This window comes from Taeniopygia guttata, chromosome 12, assembly GCF_048771995.1.
Source record: "Taeniopygia guttata chromosome 12, bTaeGut7.mat, whole genome shotgun sequence".
Lineage (NCBI taxonomy): Eukaryota > Metazoa > Chordata > Aves > Passeriformes > Estrildidae > Taeniopygia > Taeniopygia guttata.
In genome coordinates this window covers 11,210,696-11,236,796 of record NC_133037.1, presented here as the reverse complement: position 1 = coordinate 11,236,796, position 26,101 = coordinate 11,210,696, and the positions used below count along the sequence as shown (strand labels likewise).

At 39.8% G+C, this 26,101-nt stretch overlaps 1 protein-coding gene across 2 annotated transcripts in view; it reads right to left on the bottom strand.

Annotated features, from left to right (window-relative positions):
• The window catches only part of EEFSEC (eukaryotic elongation factor, selenocysteine-tRNA specific), a 124,844-nt gene that overhangs the window by 25,599 nt on the left and 73,144 nt on the right, over positions 1-26,101 (bottom strand). For both annotated transcript variants that reach the window (XM_002198259.7, XM_072934991.1), the window contains exon 6: positions 17,747-17,903. In XM_002198259.7, the coding sequence (XP_002198295.5) occupies positions 17,747-17,903 (157 nt within the window). The remainder of the gene's footprint in view (positions 1-17,746; positions 17,904-26,101) is intronic.

The window sequence follows — 26,101 nt, the reverse complement described above, 5'->3', positions numbered from 1 at the left end:
GCAGAAAAAGACTCACACTCCCAAAAAACTTGGGATTAGACAAAAAATACCATGATACAATATCATGTGCCAGCAGTTTGCTGTTCAGGAAATCAGTCATTGAAAGTAGTGCCATAAAACATGGCTAAGCAAATGGAAGAAGTCACATACTTTCCTTCTAGGTATTATAACTGTCTCTGGTAAGAAAACGGAGATCAGTAACAAGACTGGGATAGAAAGAAAACATAACATGTAATAGTGCTCCAGGTGCTAAAAACATTCACTTTTCAGGAGCTGGAACACATGGGGATCATACATGGCTCTCCCAGGGCAGCCACGCTGCCTTCAGCCAGTGCTGAGCAAAAGCCCATCCTGAAATCCATGAAACTCTTTGGATACAGCAGAGTGAAATCAAGTGGCAGGGATGCTCAAACTGCAGCTCCATCTTCCTCTGAGCACTACATACAGCATTCCTTTGTACAGCCTTGGCTGCAAGCCCACTGGTTTCCCCACTTAATGCTGAGATGAGCTGCAAAGCTTTTATATTTGTGGAAGCACATTGAGAAAGTGCCTGAAAAGTGCCAGTACATGTCTGAAATGCCACCAGCCTGTACCATCTTAAAATCACATGTAGCATTAAGAAAAGACTGATAAGTAAGACTCATATAAAACAGGTTTAGCAAACCAAATTAAATAAAAGAAATTAATTTATAACTACTGCAATCTTTCTCCTTTTATGATGACCAAATATGGGTACTCAGCATCAGCGTTCAGCAAGGCTGGGGGAAGGGGAAAGACTTAACAGTTGGTCACATTTAGTCAGACAAAGCTGTAAAGAGGCAAAAGGGTAATAATTTAGTGATGAAGAAACTCCAAAGACCTAGAAAAGCATGGCAGCCTCCAGAGATGGGGCTTGCCAAAAGGCTATTTTGGGGACAGATAGGGCTACAAAGCTGCTATTAAACTTCAATCCTTAAAATAAACCCATAAACTCAAAAAATATTTATCTGTAAGGGTGGCAGCCCAATAAAAGTTTTATGAATGTTTTAAAACTGCCCTGTCAAGAGGCTAGCTGCTCAGTCACCTCCCTCTCTCCTAAAAAAACAACACAAGCAAGAAAGTTAGGCCCACATGTCAGGTTCCCAAGCAGGAATGACAGGACAGCCTGAAAAACGGCTCTGCATCTCCTGCACCCTCCCATGAAGCCAGCAGAGCACACAGCTCCCTGCTGGGAGCAGGGCCCTGGCACAGCCACACGAGCATCTCTGCATCACCAGCCAGCCCTACACAGCTTCTCCACGATCTGCTCTCCTTCCTGGGACTCACTGCATGTTGAGGAAGGAAATCAGTATATATGAACAGGGAACACCATGGATGATAGGAAAATACAAACCCAATCTGGTTTTAAAGTTTAATTTCTAAACTCTTCATGGATCCAGAGATGGTAGTAACACTTGGTTTGTGCTGCCCAAATGAACCAGTCACTGTTAATTTGGCACTGGTTTAGAGATGGACAGTGGGCAAAGTGTAGAGGATCAAGAAAAGTCCACTCTGGACTTTCCATGTATCCCATTTTTGTTAACACCTGGAGGCTTTAGAGAAAAATCAAGCAGAAGTAATGCATGAATTTAAGTAAAAGAACATAAAATTCATTTACAAAACTGTGTGAAGTCTGAAACACCAGACAGAAGAATAATGCTGCTTCTCCCTCCTGCCACATATGTTTTCCTCTCCCATTCCCCACCATCAAATCTAAAACTTCACATAAAGCTTAGACAGAGGAAGCTTGGCAAATTCCTCAAAATCCAGGGGAGGAATAATCACTGGCAGCAAAACCAAAATGGGATGAAAGATAAGAACAAGCAATGAAAAATTGTTTGCAGCCAACCAGACTCTCACTGCTCACATGCAGAATTTGCCATGATAGTAATTAGGTCCAAATCAAAACAGCTTTCAAAAAATGAACTACAATTTATTCACACTTAGTCCACTCTAAGCAGCACCATCCTACATGGTTTCTTCAATTTAATTTTCAAGTAAAATGCTTATAGACTTTAAACCAATATAAAATGCCCAAAGAAAATAACCCAAACCTCTGATGCAGAACACAGGATCTGATGTGCACTCATACAATGGAGCACACACAGCTCCCAGGCTGGTGGTGCAGATGTGAGGCTGTGGCCAGCCCGGGGATGGTTGGCAATGCAGATGTTTCCTGTCACCAGTGTCATGTTTGTGCTGTTACAGATTTATTTTTTCTAATGTATTGTGTTACTCCATCTATCTTAGTGAATTGTCCACCTTGTAAAATTCTAATTATATTATTTTCTTCTCGTTATCTGCATTATCTAAAATTATTTATACTATTATAACCTTGGTTTCAAACACTGGTTATAAACATTGTTACAACAGTTATGAGATCAGGGTTCCTATACATACACACAGAGAGATGAATAATTTACTTTACAACTGCTCTGAAATACTGGAACATGATTTTGTTTCCCCAACATGCTTGCCTAGCAAAAATAAAAAAAAAAAAACCAAAAAAAACCAACAAACTAGAGGGACAAGATCCAATCTGTCTTCCCCTGGGATCTCAAAGTAGCAGCTTTCCTGAAGATGGCACAACACCGTTCTGTATCTGAAGCTTTGTTGGCCACTTCTTTCTGGGGGCGTGGAGCAGTTGCTGAGCCAGAGTTTGGCAGGAGTAAGTGCTCTGTTAGATTAAATTTCAGCATAATGTTCTTGATAGGAATCGGAGCACCATCCTGAAAGTGCAACGGGAGGGTAAAACGCCAGCCATCAAGATGGATGGTTTGTTTTTATTTTTACAGAGATTTTCTAAACCTCAACTTTCACCTCTTAGCCCCCTCCCCCTCCTGTTCTCAGTCACCTCCAATACTCCATCTGTCTGCTTCATTTAATAGAAACCTATATTTCCTAGCTAATGGATGCATTTGGCTAAGAAGATAATCTCTTTGTGTTCGCTTCAGTTGCCACATTCCTATTATCATATTAATATTGATTAAATACGAAACCCAACATTGAAGTCAGACCCCACACATTATTTAAAAGCGACAAGATGTTAATATTTTGGCACTCTGAAACCTCAGCCAGCATGGAAGTGACCTCTCCCCCCAGCTCTGAACACCTTTCAGCTGGGATGCCATCCATATGGATTTGTACAGGATAGGATACTTTAAGAGCATCATCCTACTTGAGAACACCAGACAAAGTTCAGGTTTCCTGAGAAGCTCTGGGAGTGCACAAACTGATCTCAAGGAAATGAAAACACTGCAGGTCAAGCAGCACAACACTGGGGGTTACAGGACAGGAAGGATCCCTACAGATCTCAGCTCTCTCAGAAATGTCCAGTGGCCATTAACAGCCCATGTTTGTGCCTCAGTTTCCCCACCTGTATGAGAGGATACCTCACCAGCTGTGCTGTAGGTGTGCAGCCAGTTTACTAATGTCTGTTTGGGTCTGCACAGCAACAGACTGACAGTGCTGCAGAAAAATGAAGTATGAATAACCAGACATCAAATCAGCAAAAACTAATTGAACAAATTCTGGGATTTAAGCCAACTTTATAATATGTCACATTTTAAAATCAGCCAGTCCCACATGTGATAAGGCACACTTCTAACCCTGAGCAAAGCCATCCTCAAATGCCAGAACAACTCTACTCATTAGAACTACATTACAATAAGACCCAGATGGATTTGTACCATTCCTTTCTCATTTCTCATGTGACCATCATCCTCCTCCTCTGTGGAGGAGGAAAGATGGGAAAGAATAGCTATGGAAGTGAGCCTAATTAGATGCATGCTTTAACTCTCTACATTGTTCAACAAGTAACCATCGCTAATTTTTTTAAATAAAAAATTATTAGCAGAGCTACTTATTTATTTGGGGTTTATCCCATTCACTTTAATGGGCTACCACTGCCAAGTCAATAGAAGCAGAAATTATCAAGACAATCTCAACGTTCTGGTGAAATTAGTCATGTATGCCACTGATTTCTCAGAACTGCAATCAGTAAGAGCCTGAGTTGCATGTTGTAGGCATCTTTGTGTGCAAACATCAAGTCACAGAATGAGAGCATCGTAGTTGCACACTACACATGCAAATTATTTATGAGCTCCTGAAGACAGACCCAGTGTTCCAACCACTCTGATTACATCTACCTTTCTTTGAGACCAGGTCCGAGCTGCACACTCCACTCAGCCAGCACTTTTCCTAGAAGGCGATGCGACACCTCCTGAGCAGCTTTGGAGCAGACGAGGTTATAGCATGGTCAGGAAAGCTCCCTGGGGATGTCAAGAAGGCTAAGCTAACCTTCTGAGATCCGTATAAACAAACAACTGAACATGGAGAGCCTTGAACCGAGGGACTGCTGTTTATCTAACCCCTGAACTGCAAAAGACATCAATCCCTGCCTTATTAAAGAAATGCATACGCTAGCCAGACATGCCTGCTTGATCAGCTCTCTCCCATTCACAGCTTCTCCAGGGTCGGAGGAAGTTTCAGCAGGTCCTGTTCCATAAATAAAATCCTTCTGGCTGGCAATATCTAAATTGTATTAAGACTGGCTCAGACAGCTTCGATTAGAAATAATTGGCAGGGGTGGACTGAAATACCCCCCATCAATTTTCTTACAGAAGGTCTCTTCCTCCTTTTCCTCCCCAAGCCAATTCTACCTGGTCCAGTGAAAGCAGCAGGGAATCCATAACGTGCTTCCACTTATTCTGTGTGTAATCCATGTCCGTGTGTCCTGAAATCAAAACCTAGTATCTAATATTAGAGTAAAAGCTTTAAATGCAGAGGCAGTCAACAGGTCTTTAACAGAAGATTCCCAACCATCAGCAAGCAAACCCAGAAAATTTCAGTCTGAATAATACACACCCCTCCCCATCTTTACAAGATTTTCCCTCATTTCTTAGCCACCCGAAAAGCAATCATTTGTGTATACTATAAATCCATCATTTCTGTATAATGATTAGAGAAAATAAGGTTATTCAACCAAACTCATTTGCAAAAATCTACACTATAGTCTTCTTACAAGAATCGGTATTTATGAAAGCTCAAAATCTTACAGAGAAACAACATTTAAAATCTGTTGTTAATCTACCTATAATTTTTTCCAAATGCCAAATAAAACTTTTTTCCTGTGCTTATAAGAAATAACTCTGAAATAGATTCACTCCTACTTTTGCTCCAGCATACATTTACTCTGAAATCTAATCACATATTTAAGACTAAACACTAGTGAATTGCACAATGATCAACTGAACAGAAATAATCAAGTTGCAGTATTTTCACAGATAGAGAAATTAATTTTATTTTTCACGAATAAATTGCCAAAAATTAAATTATATACATATTTTAGTATTTTCCAAAAAAACCTTTCTATTTGGCCTTGGTCAATGGAAAAAAAATATTCTTAAAACTATTCAACTTCTCTTAAAAGGATGAGTAGCTCAACAGAAAGCCTGGGTCAATAAACCCAAGCTTAAATTTCATTTCAAGTAAAAAATAAAAACACTGATAATTTACTGAATAAGTCAATATTTCTCTAAATGTGCACAATTTCAACATAGAAAAATAAAACTCACTACTAAATCCAATTACATTATGTCCTCAAATTACTCACTTCAGAGCATAACAAGGCAAATATGAAGAAAAACTAGGGGGAAAAAGCTGGGATTGGGGAAGCAGGCATCAATTTCCACATGAACTCCAAAGGGACCATAATCTTTTAACATCTTCTGAGGAGGTACTTGTGAGAACAATCGATTGTAATGAGCCATGAAAAGAAAATCCCCAGTTCATGATATACAGCCTGCTCTCCTGTCAGCAGGAACTTGCATTCTTTAACACATTTGCAGTCCTCAAAAACCATCTTCTTTCTCTTATGCCTGGCACTTGCTGCTTGGCACAGCCCATGTTACCATTGTGGGAGCTTGAAAATATAATTAATAGCAATCATAAAGAAAACAAATGCATATTCTACAGGCTGCATTCATGTTGTACTACCAATCCTGATGAGCTGATACTTCAGCAGGCAAACAGCCCCTTGCCTAACATATCCATACATCAACGGGCTATATTAGGGAGACAGAACTGTTCCTTCACAGACAGAAAACTGAGGTAAACAAGTGCACTGAGGAGTAAATACATAGCTGGCAGCAAGCTTGTACTGAATTAAAAACCCTGCACCTCAGGAACAATTTTCTTCATTTACATACAATGACACAGCTTAGGATGAAACAACAAAGTAATCACAGGGATGGCACAGGTCCATCTTCTTGGTTCAGAAGTGTATACATATGTATATGTATATATATATATATACACACACTCATACACATACACACATATATATACATACACATATATAAACACATATAAACACACATATATATCCTTTAAAAAAACACCCTAAAACGCAGCAGAGGCTGCTCTGGGTTGTATGGGAAAGATCAGGGGAAGGGGATGCAGAAGTGAGAAAAGGCAAATGGCCAAACAGAGAGGGAATTGAGTGGGGAGGGGAGAGTAGACATGGATTAGGGTAAAACATCAAAAAAATCAAACTGGGTAATTCATCAGTTGCAATAGAAATGAACAGGTTCTCTGAATCACCTAATTGTCTTGATCTGCTAATCTGGAAGACTTGGGGGGAACAAGGGGAAAACAGTGAGGGGAATTGAGGGCTCAGAGCTTTAAAAAAATATTGTCATAAAACCCATAGCACAAAAGCATGCAATATGGAGTTCTTGGGATTGAAGTTAAAACTTCAGATATTACAAGAAAGACTTTTCTAAGCAGGATGATGGTCTTCTCTACTTTTCCTGTAACTTTTATTCCACGTGTTAAGTACTTTTTAAAGTATTTTTTGCAATTTTCTTTCAAATGCAGTAATACTCTAGCTACAGGCAGGAAATGCTTTTGTTGCTTATGTATAACATTATACAAAATCATGTTACAGCAGAGCCTCCCCTATGAAAAAAGGTCTATTGAAGCTCCAGTTATTTCCTATTTTTTATTAAACACTCAAATTCCTTTGTGAAAACACAAACCAAAGACTCCTTCACACAGACTTCCTTGAAATCAATGCACACTATTAAGAACAACTCTTTTTTTTGTCCCCAAACTCAAAACATGGATCAGGCTCTCAAGGTTAACGTCCTTGTCACACAACAGTTCTCATACACTGTGCACTGGCCACTGTTGCGAGTCAATACTTCAAATACTCTACAATTTGCAAACCACAAAGCTCTATGCCTCCAGGAAGCCCCTGTGGTGTATGTTTTTACTCAGACTTCAAAAAGCTATCAGAACAAACACTGGTGGAAAGGGAAGGTGAAAGGCCCAGGGGATAAACGATCAAAATCAAGTAAACGAGCACAAACAGTTTACAGAAAGAGAGAGAAATTTCATGGCAAGGAGGCAACCTGAATGCATGAGTGACCCTTGTGGAGACTTAAGAAGATCAAAGTTATGTAAAGGTTTGTAACCTAAGTATTTTCACCCAAAAACTGCAAAGCCTTGAGTGAGAACTGTAACATCCAAAAACTAGCATCCTGTTTTGCACACAAGAAAGAAGAAATAAAGAGGAATGAAATAATTCCTTCTTTGGTATTCCTTCTACAGACCTGGGAACACAGAATTTGGATTCATGACTTCATCTTCCTTTCTCTGCCTAAAGAAGTGGGTTCTTGGAGAATGCTGCCCCTACAAATAGGACAGAGCAAGTTCCCCCTGACCAGCTCATCCTGAAACCCTTTCTCCACCTGTCTAGAGAGTACTTCAGTCATCTCTCACCAAATAACATAACCCTTCAAAGTAAAACTCTACCTAAAACATCAAAAGAAGCAACCATAAATTGTGTATATCCCCTGCATATTTTTTGGAGAATTTAAGGATCACTTTAAAAAGTACCATATTTGGGTACTTTGGTCATGTACCTGAATTCCTCACATTTAGCTGTACTGACAGCAGCTAAGCCTTCAGCAAGAAAAAGAGCCCTTCCTTCCCAAAGGACAATGCTTAAGTGAGCAGCAGTAAACCAGGAGACATTTTTATGATGTTTTGTAACTCTTCAGAAGAAACTGTATTTTGTTCCTTCTCTATACTTTTCCAAGGAGCTCACTGAAGCATCCCAAACTTACAAAGGGCAAGTATATGAGAATTAAGTTAAAAAAAAATTCTAATTTGTTCTATAAGATACAGGATATTGCCAAATTATTATTTTTTGATGCTCTAAGGTTCCTCTGCCAAACTGCATAGATACATAATAAAACTTACTGTTAGTTACATTCTTTTTCAAGAAAAAAAAAGTTTTCACAATTGAAACTAGTGTGTGTACTGAATTTGCAAAATGAAACACCTAAAAAGGACAACAACAAAAAACCAGGCAGAAGGTAGCACATGCATCGTGCTCATGTTTGCAGGATGTGTGGTACATTAAACTTCTGTATTATTTCATGAAAGTAAGAGCAATCATGTTGTTCCATGTCATATTCTAATCCAAATTGTTTTCAACTTCAGCAGCATAAACCCAGTGAAGCCAAAATAAATGAAGAATTTGGTCTGTAAGGAACAAGATATCTGGGTTATAGTGACTGTGCAAGTGATCTCCACTTAAAAATGAAAAATATCCAAAGTAAAAATGCAGCAGAAATTTTAAAACCTGGATATGGTTATATTCTGCAGTTGTGTGTTTATGGAACCATCAAATATGCAAAACAGGGTAGGATTGCTTTTATATAGAAAACAAACTTATTCAGTTCCTCATTTTGAATATTTAATTTTGCCTCCCACCCATATGTTGGATTTTTTCCTCCTTTTTTCTTCAAAAAGGTAACCTTCAGTAAAGGAGCCCATTGAAGAAAGGATTTCCTAAGCAGATGAAGCAAGACTCACGACAGCCCAACAGGCAGTTTACATAACAGCAGCATGGAGCCAAGAGGTATTAGACAATTTGGAAGTGGTGCCCAAGGAAGTTAGGTGATGTGATGGCAAACAGAAGCACAGAACAAATACAGGCAAATGGAGCAGCCTGTTTGGCCACATCCACTGCAGACATGCCCTGCCAGGAGCTGGACTGGGCAATGGGCTCCAAGAGCTTACAGCTGCTGTTATAATTATTCAACATTCAGCAAAGGAACAGCCCTAAACGTGCAAGACGCTTATTTTCTCCCAGGGAATGCAACTTTCCACAAGAACTACATTCCCCCAAAATAACAAAGCCTGGATTAACTGGAAAGACTTAGGACCACAAGAGACTCAATACAGAAGTAAGGTTATTATACACAGCAGCACTTCCAGCTCTCGGTTTTACCACAAATCTCAAGATAAGTGCACCTCTTTTGAAATCCCAGATCCTAAAAACATGCAACTGAGTGCAAATCTCAGTTTGTTTAATTTATGTATCTAGCTCTTGTGGCTTAGGAGAATCTTATATATGACCTGAGTTTATCTAAGAAAAGAAACAATCTTTACAGATTTTTTTTTTTCTTTTAATAAAAGGAAAATCATTCTTTGGGGGCTTAATATCATGAGTACTTTGGACAGCTGACTACCAATGTCACTGCCAATTGAAACAACAACTGCTCAGTTTCAAAAATACTTGTAAAAACCCACAGTCACTCTTCCCACACTATCAGACCCCGATTTTATCCTCAAATTAAGATAAATAAATTCTATTATAGCATCTTTCTATTTTGCAACAGGGATTTGAAACTTAACTTCAGGATAACTAGCAGAGCAGTTGCTGTTCTTGGAGGCAAAAAAGGAAACTTAATTAGAATGCACTTGGAGCAGACTATTTTGGCAGCTCAATTCCCAATGGCCTCCATTTGCAGAGGGCAATCTCAGACACAGAGCTAGACTGGATTTTCCCTTCAGCTTTTTCTTTCAAGAGCTCACAATACTGCAGCACTAGAACATCCACAGGTCAGAAAAAAATCACCTCTACCTTGCACATCCCTACAGAAGCCTGAAAATGCTGGTAGAAATATTTGAAGCAAACCAAGCTGTCACTGGCCCCCAACTTCAAGGACCAAGAAAGACGGGCAGGGGATGCCGCAGCAGATAAATAAAGAACAAAAGAAAAGAGGAGAGAGGTTAGAGGATTAGCAAAAACTTAGCCAAAGTGAAGGGAGGTTCAATGGAGATTGGAAGCAAGTATAAAGAAAAGAAAATGTATGCAAGTGATTACTAAGTGGGGTTTCTTTTGGTTGTGGGTTGTGTATTTTTTTTCTTCCCCAAGTGGTAGAATCGGTATAAGTTAAGATATCCTATGGTCAAACAAATCCCATCTGTTGGAATTCTTTTTATTTTCTTAATACGATTTTTTCCATAAATAGCACAAATAATTAATTTCATATTTAAAGCAGGACTCCAGTGAAATGAAAAGAATAAAGGAGTTGATTACTCACAGTGGAGAAAAAAATCCCTCAGTACAGGACAACAGGTCAGTTACGAAGCATCACCAAAACCTGCAAATTTTTCCTTGTGCATGTCAACATGAGGAATGCAATCACTGAATTAGATCTGGCATCATGATGCATCTCACAATGGAGAGCTAATTAGGATATTCTTTTTCATATCTGAAGTTCAAAACCCTTAACTTCACCACCTTGTCTTTTCAAGGTAATTGTCTTTATAGACGGAGGCAGCACCTACATCTGACTGCTTTCCACATACAAACAGTAAGTTCAGAAAAACATGCTCTACTGAGATGTACAGAAATAAACTGAACACCAACCCAAGAGGCAGCAAAGCCCAGAGTGAAAGCTCAGTTGGCTTTGGGGCTGAGCTCATGCTGAACTCATGCAAGTGTGAGGTGCTTTGCTACTCAGGGAAGCAGAAAGGGCTCAGTACACACTGCTCTGTGCTGCCACAGCAGGGTTGGTCAGGGAGCAGGACTCCTTCCTGAAGGCCACCCAATAGCCCTGCCCTTGAGGGGAGTGTGATGGTCACTGGTGTGATGTGGGCTGTAGGACAGAAACACTGCAGTTACATCATGTGGGGCAGAACCACCAATGTTCCTTCTGTTGCACTAGTGACACTTCCATTAAGCTCCTCTTGCACAAGAATAGAAAGGGAGGGTGGCAGTAAAATAAAAGGCTCCCTCTCACTCTTGTCAATGACCCAGAGGATCGCTGTGTAGCCCATACTGCACCCAACACAAGGGCTTTCACAGGAGCTGGACTCTTTTCTTGCAGACACACTCAAATGCTGCTACATCACCTGATGCCTGATAATTCTGTAGTCCATGTCTGCTTGATCCCAGAAAAGCAACCTGCTGGAGAGATACTCCAATGGAAACTTCAAATCCAAAGAGTCATAACCCGCCCTGGGAGCAGCATCTGCACCTGTTGCCTGTGAAACCAATCTTACTATCAACAGATCCCCCCTTCAGAGCTCTCAGTTCAGAGATTCCATCCTGCAATTCTGTCATTGCAGACAAGACCAGGGTCTCCCAATCCTATAATGAATGAGGCAGACAAACAGTTAGGAAGTTATTATTTCCTTGAGTACTGTTTTCATTCAGAAGTAGTGTACACAAATTTGGACTTTGATTCCACAAGAACACTCTAAGGTTGATAAATCTGGTTATTCAGTTTCAAAGGTCAATATGGGCTCACATGATGTCACCACTCAAAAGTAGGCTTGATTCCTTCAGGCCAAGCTCTTTTTGTAAATGCAGTACAAATTCCCAGCTCCTATGTGGTCACCAGCACTTCCACATCACCACAGTTTAATCTGCTCAAGAGGGGATCATACAAGGAAGTGATGCCTCTCTGGCAGCAATCATCTCCCAGCCTCTGTCCATACTACACCAGCCAACTTTCACAAAAAGGAGAGAAGGAGATTTATGCCTGAAGTACCCCTTAAGGATTTTAGGTTTTGTTTGGTTTAGAGGGTAGGGAAAAAGAGACTGTGAAAGAACAAGCAGAGCTAATCTCCAGCTTTTAAATAAAACACAGCTACACAGATTTCTTTGCCCTTGGGCTTTTGTTTTTCCTCTTGACTGAAATCCTGCTCAGCCTCACCTGATACTGACAGGGATGGCAACCTACCAGACCCTTGCAGCCAACATTTTTTTTATTTTCCTTTATTAAAACAGAAGCCAGGCTGGGAAAACAGGGACATTAAATGTGCCATTAAATTCCATTTGGCCTAAGAGAAGATTATCCTATTCTAATGCAATACAAGCAAAGAATTCCAAATGTCAAGATCTCCCACAAAAAAGGTATGCTGCTTAGTGACAGGATGTTTAATTATTCTCAGTGCAATGAAAAGGTTTAGGCTGCCCCATTCCTACTGATGTCAGTAAGGAGTGTCCTCCAAATCACAGAGCTGGGACTATGACATTAACTACAGTCAACCATTTAAAGCTTGTCTCCTACAATTGTTAAGAAAAGCCCAAACGTCTGAACATAATATTCCACAAATACCCACCACCTTGGAGTGTTCAGACCCACCTGAACAAAGCGACATATGCCTTGAATAGTAACGAAAAAAAAATCAAATATATAAAAAAAATACAATTAAGATAGCTCTTAAAGAGGAGGTTACAGAAGGCAGTGTGATACACAAATACTTTACTGTTGTATTTTTCAGTCTTCACGTAACATTAATTTCCCTCGTGCTATTTAACTTCTAGCTAACTTCCTTGTTTAACTGTAATCCTTAAAAATACTGAAAAAAAAATTAAATTGCACTTTTAAACCCTCAGTTTTTAACTAGATTTGAAAACATGCAGAGTAGTGCTGTACACGTGCAGCTCCTACATCCCAGCTCTCCCACTATGCCATTAAGTACTTTGCAAGCCAGTGGGGGATCTCATCCAATGAAAAAAGCGGCAAAATATCAAAACACCAAAGATGCACCAAATCCACAATATGCTAAGGGGGAGACATACTCTGTATTTCTAACCTTAATTTCACATGTAAGAATACAAGGAATTGCCAAGAACAAGACACTTGGCTGAATTCTGACCACTTCATGTCACGTTACACCAACACTGCAGGATCCCAGAGGTGCTGTGTCCCGGGTGAGGGAGAGGATCTGTGCTGTTGCTTCAGAACAGACTCTTATGTCCCATTCAATCCCTCCTTACCCTGACAAGCAGTAGAAACAGTGAAATGGACTTGTTCTCTCAAGTGCAAGGCAAAACGTTACTGGCAACAAAAGACAAAGTAATAAACCAGTTTGTTTTCACCTGTTTTAAGAAACTTAAAACTGCTGTTATCCTGTATGGCTAAAAAGAACAGAGAAGCCACAAAGCTTGCACTCCAATATTCTCATTTTTATCTCCTCTTATGAAAAGTGTCTTTTATTACATTTAAATTTGCTCAATTCAGAAATATATTCAGCTCTTAGGAGTGTTAGATATGCACTGCTTCTTTCATATTAAGAAATAAGGTAAATCCAAGTCATGTACAGCAATTTTTAGTCAAAAAGAGGAGAATGGCAGACACATTGCAATGCCTCAGAAAGGATGAACACTTCACTAGAAATTAGACAGAAATATAGAAAGGAAAGTGAACCATGCCTGAGATATCATACATGCTCCAATTAGATTTAAAAAGTTGCTACGTTTTACAATAATCAAGCACATGACAAATGCAATGAGCCACAACCAAAGAAATGGGCATATCTGAAGTCAATCTTTTAGAAGATATCAAGACACACAGCAAGAGATCATGATTTTGCAAACCAAGCACAGTTTTACAGGGTCAGTTCTTGGGTGAGACACAGTTAAAATCCACAATTAGCACTAGGTTATTCAAATGATTTGCTGAACTTTCCTCTAACTGTCTTATCAAGTGGCACAGCATTCCTTGGTGCAAGGTATGTCGAAGTAAGCATTTTCCAAAGACTGTCATTGTAAGCTTTTACTTTCTTCAGAATAAGGCACTTAAACATACAGTTCTTGCCTCCCCAAACTTGTTCTTGAACAATACTTCTCACTCATTTACCCTGTACAGTGTTCCATTTACAACTAGAACAGCTGCCACATATCACCCACCTCAGCAAGCAGTGCCCCATCAGTAGCTCGCTCACGCATCCACACAAAGCATAACTTTAAAAGCAGTGTAGTTTAAATTGCCTTTCAAACCCTGCTTGCTTTTTAAGCAGTTTGTTAAACTGCACAAAACTCTCTTGTGAATTTAGAGATTATGTCCCCCTTTTTATGCATTTGATCATGCAACCAGTCTGGAAAGGAAGTGTCATCCTGTCAATTAACAGGCCTTGAAACTTTGCCTTCAGTTAAGCACAAACAGCCCCACAACTGAGCCCTACAGACAGCAGATCTGCCAGCAAATACTTTTTTTTCTTTTAGATGCTGCTGCAAACATTCTAGAAAGGTTATACCTTGTCATTCAAGCAATAAAAGCATGCCTGGACACAAAAAAAAAAGTGAGCTGAAAAATAAATTGTACTTCCACCCTGAAAAATAAATTGTACTTCCACCCACCATCCTACTACCTGCCTGTTTTACCCTGTACTAGGAAACATCCAGGCATACTACACATAAATATTGTCAAATTGGAATACATCTTCATCTGCAAAGATGATCTGGCAGTGCAAGACTTCTCTGCTAAATAACATCTCTCAATAGTCAAGCTACACTTTGCTTTATTTCATGTTATTAATCTTTGCTTCCACCTCCTTGGACCACCCTAAGGGAGTCTTCTCCATTATGTTCTTCAAATACTTGTGGATAATAATATCTCCCACTTAGACATTGTTTAGCCAAGTTTCATGCATTTCTTTTCATCTTCTTTCCCTCATAAATCAATCCCTTCAGCCTCTCAGCATTTTTGCTGCTCTTCCCTGAACTTCTTCCAAAGTACTGGCATCTTTCAGCAACTGAGGAACTTCCAATTGCATGCTGTACTCTAGATGTGCTTTTTGTACTCTAAAGAAAGATAATTATGTCTTTTCAAGAAATATTAATGCTCTAAGCCTGGAATAAATCTAAATTGGGAATTTCATTATTTTGGTTTTTTTCCAGAATGGATAGTTATTATCCCCATTCCACAAAGCAGAAGAGCAGAGAGAAGTATCTGACTTATTGCTGCACACAAGCAGTGCCAGAGTAGGAAACAGATCCACTTTCTGCCATTCCCAGCTGAGGTCTGCCAAATTTCAGCCCACAGATGACATAAGACAAAGTTCCCAAGCTGACCTGTAGCAAACACCAGCCATTTCCAAGAGAGTACAGAAGAACACCTGGGGAGCCCAACACTTGCTCATGTGAGCAGGTGTTGCTGGTACAAGTGGGACCATGCAGCACCCTAAGATCTGCTATGGTCTATTATTACCTTCAGCAGTCAGGACACAAATCTCTGACATATCTCCTTGAATTTTAGTGCCATGGAGAGGCGTGTTTCTAAAACCAGCCACCAGCTATCATCAGGTCAACTAGCTGAACAAGCTAACTCAGTTCTAGTGGTTGACTGGTTTTAAATATGAGAGGACTGATGGATTCCAGGCTGAGGCAGTACAAGGCAGTTTTCAGCCTGGACATTTCCTTTCCTTCCCTCTCATTTCCTGATATATTTCTGAAGGAATCACAGAAAAAAATGACCTTACAAAAATTTTAAAAAAGGTCTACCCAAAAAAACAAGAAAGAGACTGTATGAGAGGAGGCAAGGATTAAGAATGGGGTGGAGGTAAGGGAGAGAGAAGTCTGACCAGTTAAATTAAAAAAAAAAAACAAACCCCAACTCACAATCAGGGTGCAGACACATTAAAAAAGCAACACTGATCTAACAAAGGAATGTGAACTGCAGTTGACTCAAGCAGTATCACAGCAATGGCCCTCCCCCTACATACAAATCTCTGGAACTCTTAAAGAGACAGGTTTTTAGGCTCTTTCCAATTCGGTGCTTCTTTTCTTTGATACCCTCAACCTAACTTAATTTAACTTACTGCTTTTTCTTTCCAGACAACAAGAGCACCCAAGCTTGACCCAGACTAAAGCAAAGCAAACTAAGTTGTATTATTCTGCCTACCTTAGAGAGGTATTAAATTCTAGCATTCTGCCACATATTCTTCTCATTGAAAGAACAAACCATAAAGGGTCCTCTGTTTCAAGGTCTGCTGTTAAACATCTGATGAGTGTAACCAAGATTAGATAATGAACACCTTGGTGAAAGGTATCATTTCTTCCCACTAACTAAATGGAGAGAGCAAAATGCCATTATCTAAATCTATATACAATTTTCTTAATGTAACTGCTGGTTCACAATTACAGTTCCTGTTTAAATCCACAAGGGTGCCAGAGACTCCTTATAAGGCCTCTCTCTGTCCTAGGAAGAACCATTTCCTCCATCCAAAAAAGTAGAAATGACAAGGTAAATGCCATCCTCCTGTTCTTTTTATTCATAAGATTTTTGCCTCTGGAAGAGAAAGTTACTAGGAACATTACATAATTACATTTTTAAGCAAGATATCATCTTGATTTTCAGCTCTAAGGTCATCTATGCATCATTTCATTGCCTACCTGAAGGCACCTCAGTGAATCCCCCAAATCTTTTACATACCAGAAAACTAAAAGCAAAACCATATCTGGTGCAAACTTTGTCTTCAAATGGGAAGTGTGCTTGCCAGTTAGGCTCTCAGACCTACCTGCAAAATCTAGCACTTGGTTACAAAACTAGAAGTACAGGTAGGAGAGAACACATGAGATATTTCATATAGAAAGAAATTCTTACCCTGTAATAGGAAGTAGAAAGAAAATTTGCAGAGGGTCAATATTAGAGCAATTGCATCACACTCTAAATGGATAGTTCATCTTCTACAAGGAATCAGGAAACTTCATCTTTCTCTGAAAAACAATGGCTATGCTGACTGTTTGCTGCCATAGAACATTATAATTTCTTTTCTCCACTCGTTCAACAGAAGTAATCTTGCTCATCTCCCTGAGAGGGTGGGGGATTAACTAGTGACAAACTGGCTGAAGACAAAACAGAAATACAAAAGTACTGCCTGGTATCCTTAAAATCTTCTCCTACAATCTGAGTTAAATGCAACACCTATTATTGCCTTCTGAAAAGTCTCAGAACTATTCTCCTGCCTTAAAAGGAGGAGGAAAAATACCCCCAGTAAATGACACTTATAAACTCTAGCACCAATAATTTCCCACGCTCTAACCTAAGGAGGCATAATTCCTTCCTGTAATTCACCAAGGATGAAAAATAAAGTCATACATAATATTATAAAACCAGGAGACACAAGCAATAAAAAAACTCTCAAGATATCCAAAACCCCATTTATCAAGCGGTTTTTGCTTGAAGGCAAGTTAGGTAATAACATGCAGAACAGAGCCAATTTAAGGAACTTCCATCCAATATACTATATTTAATAAGCAGCTACAGGTAAAAATGATTGCAGGTTTGCTTTCTTTTATTTGTTCAGAAGGGCTCTGGTGCAAATCATACATACATTAAGAGAGAGAGATTACCACAAACCTCTCTGGGCACAGCAGGATTTCTGTGTTAGTGCCACTCAGCAAGAAGTCATTTTGAGACCTGAGTTTTTTGACACAGGGGATGTGGCTTCAGGACATTCGGTGTCACACTGTAAGTCACAGCCACCATCATGTAATTAGAAGAGGTACAGTCCTCTGTACATGAGCCGATTTCAAAACTTCAGGAGATTACTGGTAGCACTTCACCTTGCAGTATGGAAAGATCCTCTACACTGGAGATAGATTAGTATTTGTTAACTGCTAAGCACCTACCTGGAATTCGGATTTTAAATTTACCACTTTGTCCAAAACCACCATCTATTATTCCATCTTCTCCCGTAGACAGTTTCACTTTCAGACCCACAAAAATCTGGATGTTTGTTTCCTTTTTAAACAATGAACGACCAATCACACTGTAATCATCCATCACCTGCAAAAAAAAAAAAATTGGATTCATAACTCTACAAGCTAAAGTGACAACAAATTATCCATGGTACATGCTACCACTCCACCTTTGACAAACCATTTACCCCCAGATGAGCAAAACTCTGGGTGAGTTATCTAAACTGCCGAGTTCAAGACAATTTTTGTCTAAAACCATAGAAGATTTTATGAACTAACACACTTCTGCTTCTACCTCCCTTATCAAAATATTCTTCTTAAAGAATAAAACCTACATCAGAACATGCTGTAAAGATCAGTTAATTAAAATCTTTTTTCTGCCTTGAAACCTTTCCATGAAAGTCACTATGCTGACAAAAAGTTTATTCCATTATTTATTCTACAGCTAAGTACATTATCACCTACATAAACATTCTTTGTCTTAGCTCCAGACCCGCATTCCAACAGCTCCACTTCCAAAGAAATGACAAAGCTTCTAAATAGAGCCTTTTAAATACTCACCTTTACATACATATTGATTTGTTAAACCAAGAGCCTTATGACCACTGTATCCAATTTTAATTTCAAGGTTTGTAACCCAGTGGGAAGAACCATTCCAAGTTGAATTGTTAATTAAGCTATCAGGAACAAGAGGCAGTGAGGTTGGTGGGTAAGGCAAGATAAACAACCCTCCCTCAGGCATTACAAAGTATAAGGTGCAGTCAAGTGAGCCTAATCCTGTAGGTGTGAATATCCTTGTACACCCAATGCCTGCAGTTACTCTACCTTGTAGATGCAGAAAGAACATTTATTTATCAGAGTAAATATGAGGATATTACCTCAATCTTTCCTAGATTATTTTTTGTGGTAAATGTTGCAGCTCTTCTTCACATCTCAGGAACCATTTTTAGCTACATCTAAGGGTTGCAAAGACCAAAGTGACTTAGAACAGTAAATAATTGCAATCAGTTCTGAAGACTCCCCTTTACTTAGTTTAAATGAACTCAAAATATTGATGACTCAAAATCTCGCCGGTTTATTAAGCAATTGTCCTTCCCTGAAGCCTCCTCTATAAACTATAATGCATATACAGCCTCAAATCCCTAGGATTGTTGTTACTTTGTTACATATATATCCCTCCATTTTAGTGCCAATCTCAGTATGGCAGTAAATCTAGCATCAGAAATTTCATTTGTGTTTTATTTTAAACAGAACTTACTTGCTCAGCCATGAGCAGTCTTGAAAGGGCTGTGAAGTATTAGAGAGCACTGGCAGGACCTCTCCCTGTCCCAGACCGGGTGCAGGATGAGAAATATCTACAGCCCTTCTTGCTTCTGTCACGTGGAGATGACAACAGGACAGGCAGCTCTGCTCTGGGTGCAGCCAAGGCTGTAGGCAGAAATGTTCAGATGCTTCAACAACACTCACTGCCTAAACTCCTCATCTTTCCCCAAAAGGACACATTTGTGGCTTTTTGTTGTGTCTGTCCTCTCCCTCTGCTTCACAATAGCTTCTGAACCATTGATGGCAATATCACTGCTCAGCAACTTTCTGGCTTAAATGCAAAACTCAGTCATGTCTTTTCCTAGAGACCCTGGTAATAGGTGGAAGTTGAGAGGGGAGATAAGCTTTCAGGCACTCTTGCCTTTCTTTGGCTAGACTAGGAGAAAAAGAAGCTGTGAATTCCAACTTGAAGAAGCACTCACATTCTCAAAATCTTATTTTTTTCCAGTTACAGTGGCTGGAGAAATTAAAATTTTACTTCATCCTATATATCTTTTATTCCTAAAACAAGAATTTCAAAACCGTTCATTCCTCTTGTCCACTGCTGGCCCTGTGTTTGAAATACAGATGGTACAATATGCTCCAGGGAGGATCTCTAATATATCTATTATTTTTGCAGTTATCCCTCAAATGGCACAGGAAGCCAACATTAAAGGCCAACATCTTTCTAAACATCTTTTATTTTTTCCAAGAGCACTTCAAAGTTATCTTTAACTTAATTAAAAATGGAATTACAGGATAAGCAATCATACTAGGCTAGCATGGCTCAGTTTAGAGCCTCCCCAGCAAGGCTGTAAGAAAAAACTCCAGTGACTCCTATGAACAAGTGTTACAGCCATCAACTACCTTAGAGTAAACCAGCAATGATAACCTTTTACTGAATACTAGAACAGAAACAAAATCTATCAGCGTTTAGTTATGCCACACTCACACCTTTGAATTAAAAACCCCTTATCATTTATAAAGAAAGGTGCTTTTTAGGGTCTTGCTCTTGCACATTCAGTATAGGAGAGTAACCAATGCATGATTCTTTTCACTCTAATGGTCACAGAATCACAAGGTTGGAACAGAACTCTAAGATTGAGTCCAAGCCATGCCCTAACACCACCTCAACTAAACCATGGCACCGAGTGCCACATCCAGTCTTTTTTTAAACACATCCAGGGATGGTAACTCCAGCACCTCCCTGGGCAGACCATTCCTGTACTTTATCACCCCTTCTTGTAAGAAACTTTTTCCTAATATCCAACCTGTATTTCCCTTGGCACAGCTTAAGACTGTGTCCTCTGGTTCTGTCAGTTGTTGCCTGCAGAAAGAGACCAACCCCACCTGAGCACAGCCACCTTTCAGGAATTTGTAGGGAGTGCTAAGGTCAACTCTGAGTCTCCTTTTCTCCAGGCTGAACACCCCCAGCTCCCTCAGTTGTTCACCAGCCATGTTGCCCTCTGGACATGCTCGAGCATCTCAACATCCTTCCCAAAGTGAGGGCTCAGAACAGGACACAGCACTCAAGGTGTGCCCTCACCAGTGCTGAGTACAGGAGAGGAATGACCTCCCTGCTCCTGCTGGCCACACCAATCCTGATACAGGCCAGGATGGCCTTCTTGGCCACCAGGACACACTGCTGGCTCATGTTCAGTCAGCTGTAGACCAGCACCCCCAGGTCCTTTTCCACCTGAGCACTGTCCAGCCATGCCATCCCCAGCCTGTAACACTGCAGGCAGTTATTGATTATTTTGTGACCAAAATGCAGGACTCAGCACTTGGACTTAATAAACTTCATTTTATTGGACTCTGCCCATCCATCCAACCATTCTAGGTCTCTCTGCAGAGCCCTCCTACCTTCCAACAGATTAACACACTCTCCCAGCTTAGTGTCATCTGCAAATTTACTAATGAAAGACTCAATCCCCTCATCCATGTCATCAATAAAAACATTAAACAGAGCTGGCCCCAGCACAGACCCCTGAGGGGCACCACTGGTGACTGTCCCCAGCTGGATGCAGCACCGTTCACCACCACTCTCTAGGCCCGGCCATCCAGCCAGTTCTTAACTCAACTTAAAAAAAAACCAAAAACCCCTCCTTTAACCAATGAATACGTTCTGTAGGTATCACCATGATTCCTTTGGCATCTCTACAGGCCATTAGAAACAAAACCACTTTAGTGGTGCTAAGATAATAAGTGATCAGTGACTTGCCTGACTGGCTGTTTGGAATAAAACCTCTGTGACCTGAAGTGTCTGTCTCATACACTAAATACTACACACCCCATCCTGTGCCATCCATGCCCTCCAGTGAGCCCATCAGCAATTTATCCCTGAAAAAGACAAAATATCTAGAGAATGCCTGTCCTAACAGGAACTAAGATAACTGGATCAGTCTTTGCATTAAAATAAATGAGTGTAGCAAAGAATTGCTATGAAGGAAAGCTCATTTTCTCAATTTTAAGATCGCATTAGAAAAAACTAAAAGAAAAATTATATTTTTGGTTTAGCTTTGCTTTGTAGAAATGGAGAGAAATATATGTTGTTCTTTCTAACTGAAACTCAACACTCCCAATTACTTTACCAGCAATTTACCTCCAATCACGAGATTTTAAGTTAATCCCCTTTGAGTTCTCAGAACATCTACAATGGCAATCACTTTGCCTATTAGCTGAACAGCCTTTCGGGAGAGCTTTCTGCTTTTCTCACAAACACTTTTTCTTTTGGTATAAAATATTATGAACTTACAAAGCCAAACGCCACAAAGACAGTAAGGGATCCGCAGTCTGCTCTGAAGCAGCAGCAAGGGGCCTAGCAATGAGGGCAGACTAATTTTATTAACTTCAGGGAAACTTCAAAAAGCTTTAGGGCTTTAATGCCAGACAGAGACGACCCCAAAAGTCAGTTTAAGTGCTGCATAAACAAAGGATTAGGGCAAGAAAAAGCTGAAGGCTCCTTGCATTTCTTGTTTATATTGTCATATGACCTAGTAGGAGTGGGAGAGGGCTGCCTCTCTGACTTTAATCCCCCACGGTGTACAGTGGCGTTTCAGTTCACTGACCTACATTACGATAATATTTTTTTAAATTTATGGGCAGAGGTGCAGTATCAAACTCACTTAAGGACACTTAAAAAAGAAAAGGGGCAGGACGGGAAAAATACCCAGACGAGAAATTTTCTGGCTGGTATAGTCTCCCCCTCTCACTTAGGTTAGATCAGCAGCTTAGAAAAGGATTTCAAGTTCAAAGGGAATGTCTCTGTTACTCTTGTTTTATGGCTTAGACCAGAGGACACAATAGCACTGAGTTTATGAAATATCCCTTCCCACTTGGCTTTTGTGTTTGCACAAAAAAAAGTAAACAGTGCTTTATAACCGTAGGTGAAGTATGTGCATCTCTGGCACATAACCCTTGTGCTGAAACCAAGAAGTTAGCATAAAAAAATAACCAACTTGCACCCCTCATCTCTTCAGTACTTACCCTGCCTTAGACTGTTTGCAAAACCACAGTTCACATTATGTGCTGGAATTCAGTGCGAACCATAGTATTAGCTCCAAGGAAAAACAACTCCAGGATGCCCCTTTGAGCAGGACAGCAAGTTCTACTGTCCAGCCTGTTAAACAACCCTCCATTTTAGGATAATTTAGAAATTACTGTTATGTGAACACCCTCTCAAACAATCTATTACACATATTTTGAGAGCAAATAACTCTCATCTCTTAATGTACCTGTAGGAAAAAAAAGTGGATCAGAACAGAAACACGAGGAAACAAAGTGGTGCCAGTATGACAGGGAAATAAGGAAAGGCTTAAGACAAAGTAAAAGCACTGCATATTAAATACTAGAAAAGATACAGAGAAAGAGAAGGAATAACTTTTTCTGATTTAATAAAAAGTTACATGAGTTTAAAAATAAATTATTTTAAGGGCCTAAGGATTGTTCTCAGCAAACTGATAAAAGGTTCATTGAAACTAAAGCAGAAAAACAACAGGAGAGAAAAAAGAACAAGAAGAACCTATGACTAATAGTGAAAATACAAAGCATTTTTATTACTGTTTTGTACGTCAGAAAAAGTACACTTGAGACATCTTCATCATGATCAGTGACAACTCATTTATTTCTAGAAAACAGTTTCAAGTACTTTCCATTTCTGTGTCAGAAATGGGAATATTTTTGAGGCTGCAAATTCCTGTTCTCTTTTAAAACAAGGTTTTATGCATTGAGAAAATGATGGTACATGAGGCCACAAAAAGGGTGAAGGAGAAAAGAACTGAGAGGATTGCTCCAATGACCAAGTTTCCAGCTTTTTTACTCTATAAATACTTTTAGCTTATATCTGGGTACTGAGAACTAGCTGAACAACTTGGTACAAAGAAAGAATGATTTGGGCAGTCACAGCTTTTCCTCAAGAGCTCACTTACAGCAGCATAAAGACTTTTCTTTCTGCAACTCCCTCCAGCACTAGAAGCCTTCAGCTTCACATCTCATTACTGCTGTTTTAATATTAACATCACCACATATCCATTAACTTGGTTTTCAGATGTTTGTCCCATCTCTCACCAACCTATGTTTCTTAAAACATTTTCCTTTTCTCTGCCTTTCTGACTAAAGGGACAAGTGAGTTTGGGAACATTTAACAAATAGCCATAAAATGCCCTTCTCTTTGCTGAGCATTCTGCCACCACTAGAACCTGGTAAAACCTTGCATGGAAGCAAAAAAAAGGAGTGCTGAATACTGAATCAGGACAAGTGAGAGGTGCACAACCAGACTGCTCTAAGTTCTAAAAGCTCAACACCTCCCTGTCAGAATTCTCCAGGCACATACAGGGTTTCAACAGGACACTGTTCATTCATTATGCACCTTTAGAGTGCAAGTTTCCTTCATCTCTGTTTAAAGCTTACAAGGGTTGAATCCCAAAACAAACACAGGCACTGAATTCCTGACATGGTCTGAATGAAAACATTAGTTTTACCAAGTGAGAAGAAACTGGTTCATGTCATTATTTAATTTTTTATTAATCTATACTGCTTTCCCATTATATGGAAAAAGCAACATTAACATACATGGGAAAGTGGAGGCTCAAGACATCCTACATCCTATACATCCACCATCCTACACCATCCATCTCCAGACCAGCCAGCCCTGGCTTGCTACACAGATTAAAAACGTTGTGATCCTTACTATCCAAGAAAAAAAAAACCAACAAAAAAAACCAAAAACCCAAAAAACCACAAGCTGTTCTGTAGACAGGATGGTATGTACAGGTCTTGACCTGGCTCTGTAAGCGTGGCACAGAGAGGACTGCCAAGCTGAAGATGGCTGCTCTTCCTGGAGAAGGTTCTGAGCAGCCAGGAAGATTGTTGGTAGTACCTCCATGACTTAAAAACACACAAGCAACTTCTTAACTATTTTAAAGTATTTTTAACTGTGGTGATCTTGGGTTTTTAAATCCTAAACATCCAAAAGGAGACATCAGTGGGACATGGCAAGTTTCATTTGGAACACTACATAGACCTGACACATAGCAGGAGGTCAGCTATAAGCCACAATAAATTAAATTTCTTTCTAAAGGAAACTGCCCACAAATAGCTTGAGGAGGGCAGAGGGGAATGAAGAGCAGAGGCTTACAAAATCCTCACTAGAAGGAGGCAACAAGGACAGAACAGGCCTGGAAAGAGCTGCCTGAAGCAACTGATGCTGATGAAGAAGAGGGAACTGTCTCTGACAGATGTGCATTCCCCTCTCAGGATATTCAAATACCCTAAGTCTGTCCCCTCCTCTGAGGATCTCCAACTCCAGTGTGTGGATCTGCTGCCCAAAGCCACTTCCTCTACCAGGTAACAGCCTCCTTCTGCCATTTGGCTACCAAGGTTTGTGCTATCAAGCCACACAAGCCTGTGCTACACTGGATGTTTACAAGGGCAGCCCCAGTGAAGGTGCACAGTAAAGGGATGGCCATGCTTCAGCAATATGGAGGTTTAGTTTTACTTCATCTTTTGACTTTAAAAATACCTAGGAAATTAAATAACTTAGGTTTTATATAAATCTAAGTTGCAGAATTGGGCACTTAAGAAGTTAAGAAATGCCAGATGTCCATACAGTCTTATCCCTGTTCCTCTTCGATATGCTCCATGATACAATCTTAACATGACCACATCCAAAAAAATTTCAGAGGAACCTTGCCTTATTAAATGCACAGGGTAGAGGCACAGGGGAACAGAATTAATGTTGCATAAGCAACTGTAAATCTGGTATTTCCTAACTTTCAAGTTCTTGATTTTGCAACCTAAGCAACATTCTTAATTTATTTTTGTATCCAATAAATAAAATGGTGTATTGGTTGCCTTGCTGACAAACTGATTCCCCCACAGGTGACTGTTACACAACCTCAGAAAAATCAAGACCAGCTGTCCACACACTTGCAAGACTCAAAAGCATGTCTGCATTTTAAATTTAATAATGTAAATAATAACCATAGGTGTTACTCAAACCTTGCAAAATTCTACTACCCAGTCACGTGGAGTAAGCCATTCTTCAGCTGGTGAGTGAACAAAACCTTTTTTTCCTATGGGTAAGAAGTAAGATTCTGCAACTTACCTGGTACACTTTTATGACCAATTTATTGCACTATGTTAATCCAAATGCTGATGTTGGGAAGCATCACCATCCTTTTCTCAGCATTGTTTAGCAGAAATGGTATTTCTGTTTAATGGGCAGTAAGCCCTCCCTTTTCCCTTCCCCCACCAAGCTTCTTGAACTCTTTTACTCAAAAACTAAACAAGAGCCAATAAATAAATGCATCTTTTATACTCCTATTTAACAGTGCATTTTAACTAGTGAGTGTGCTGTGCACTTTTATTCACCTGATTGCCTTCATCTCTGTATTATTACTGTATTTAGCATACCATCAGCAGCCAAGCAGAACCAAACAAACTCATGCTCAGACTTCAAAGCAGGAAAAATAGTAATTGTGGCGT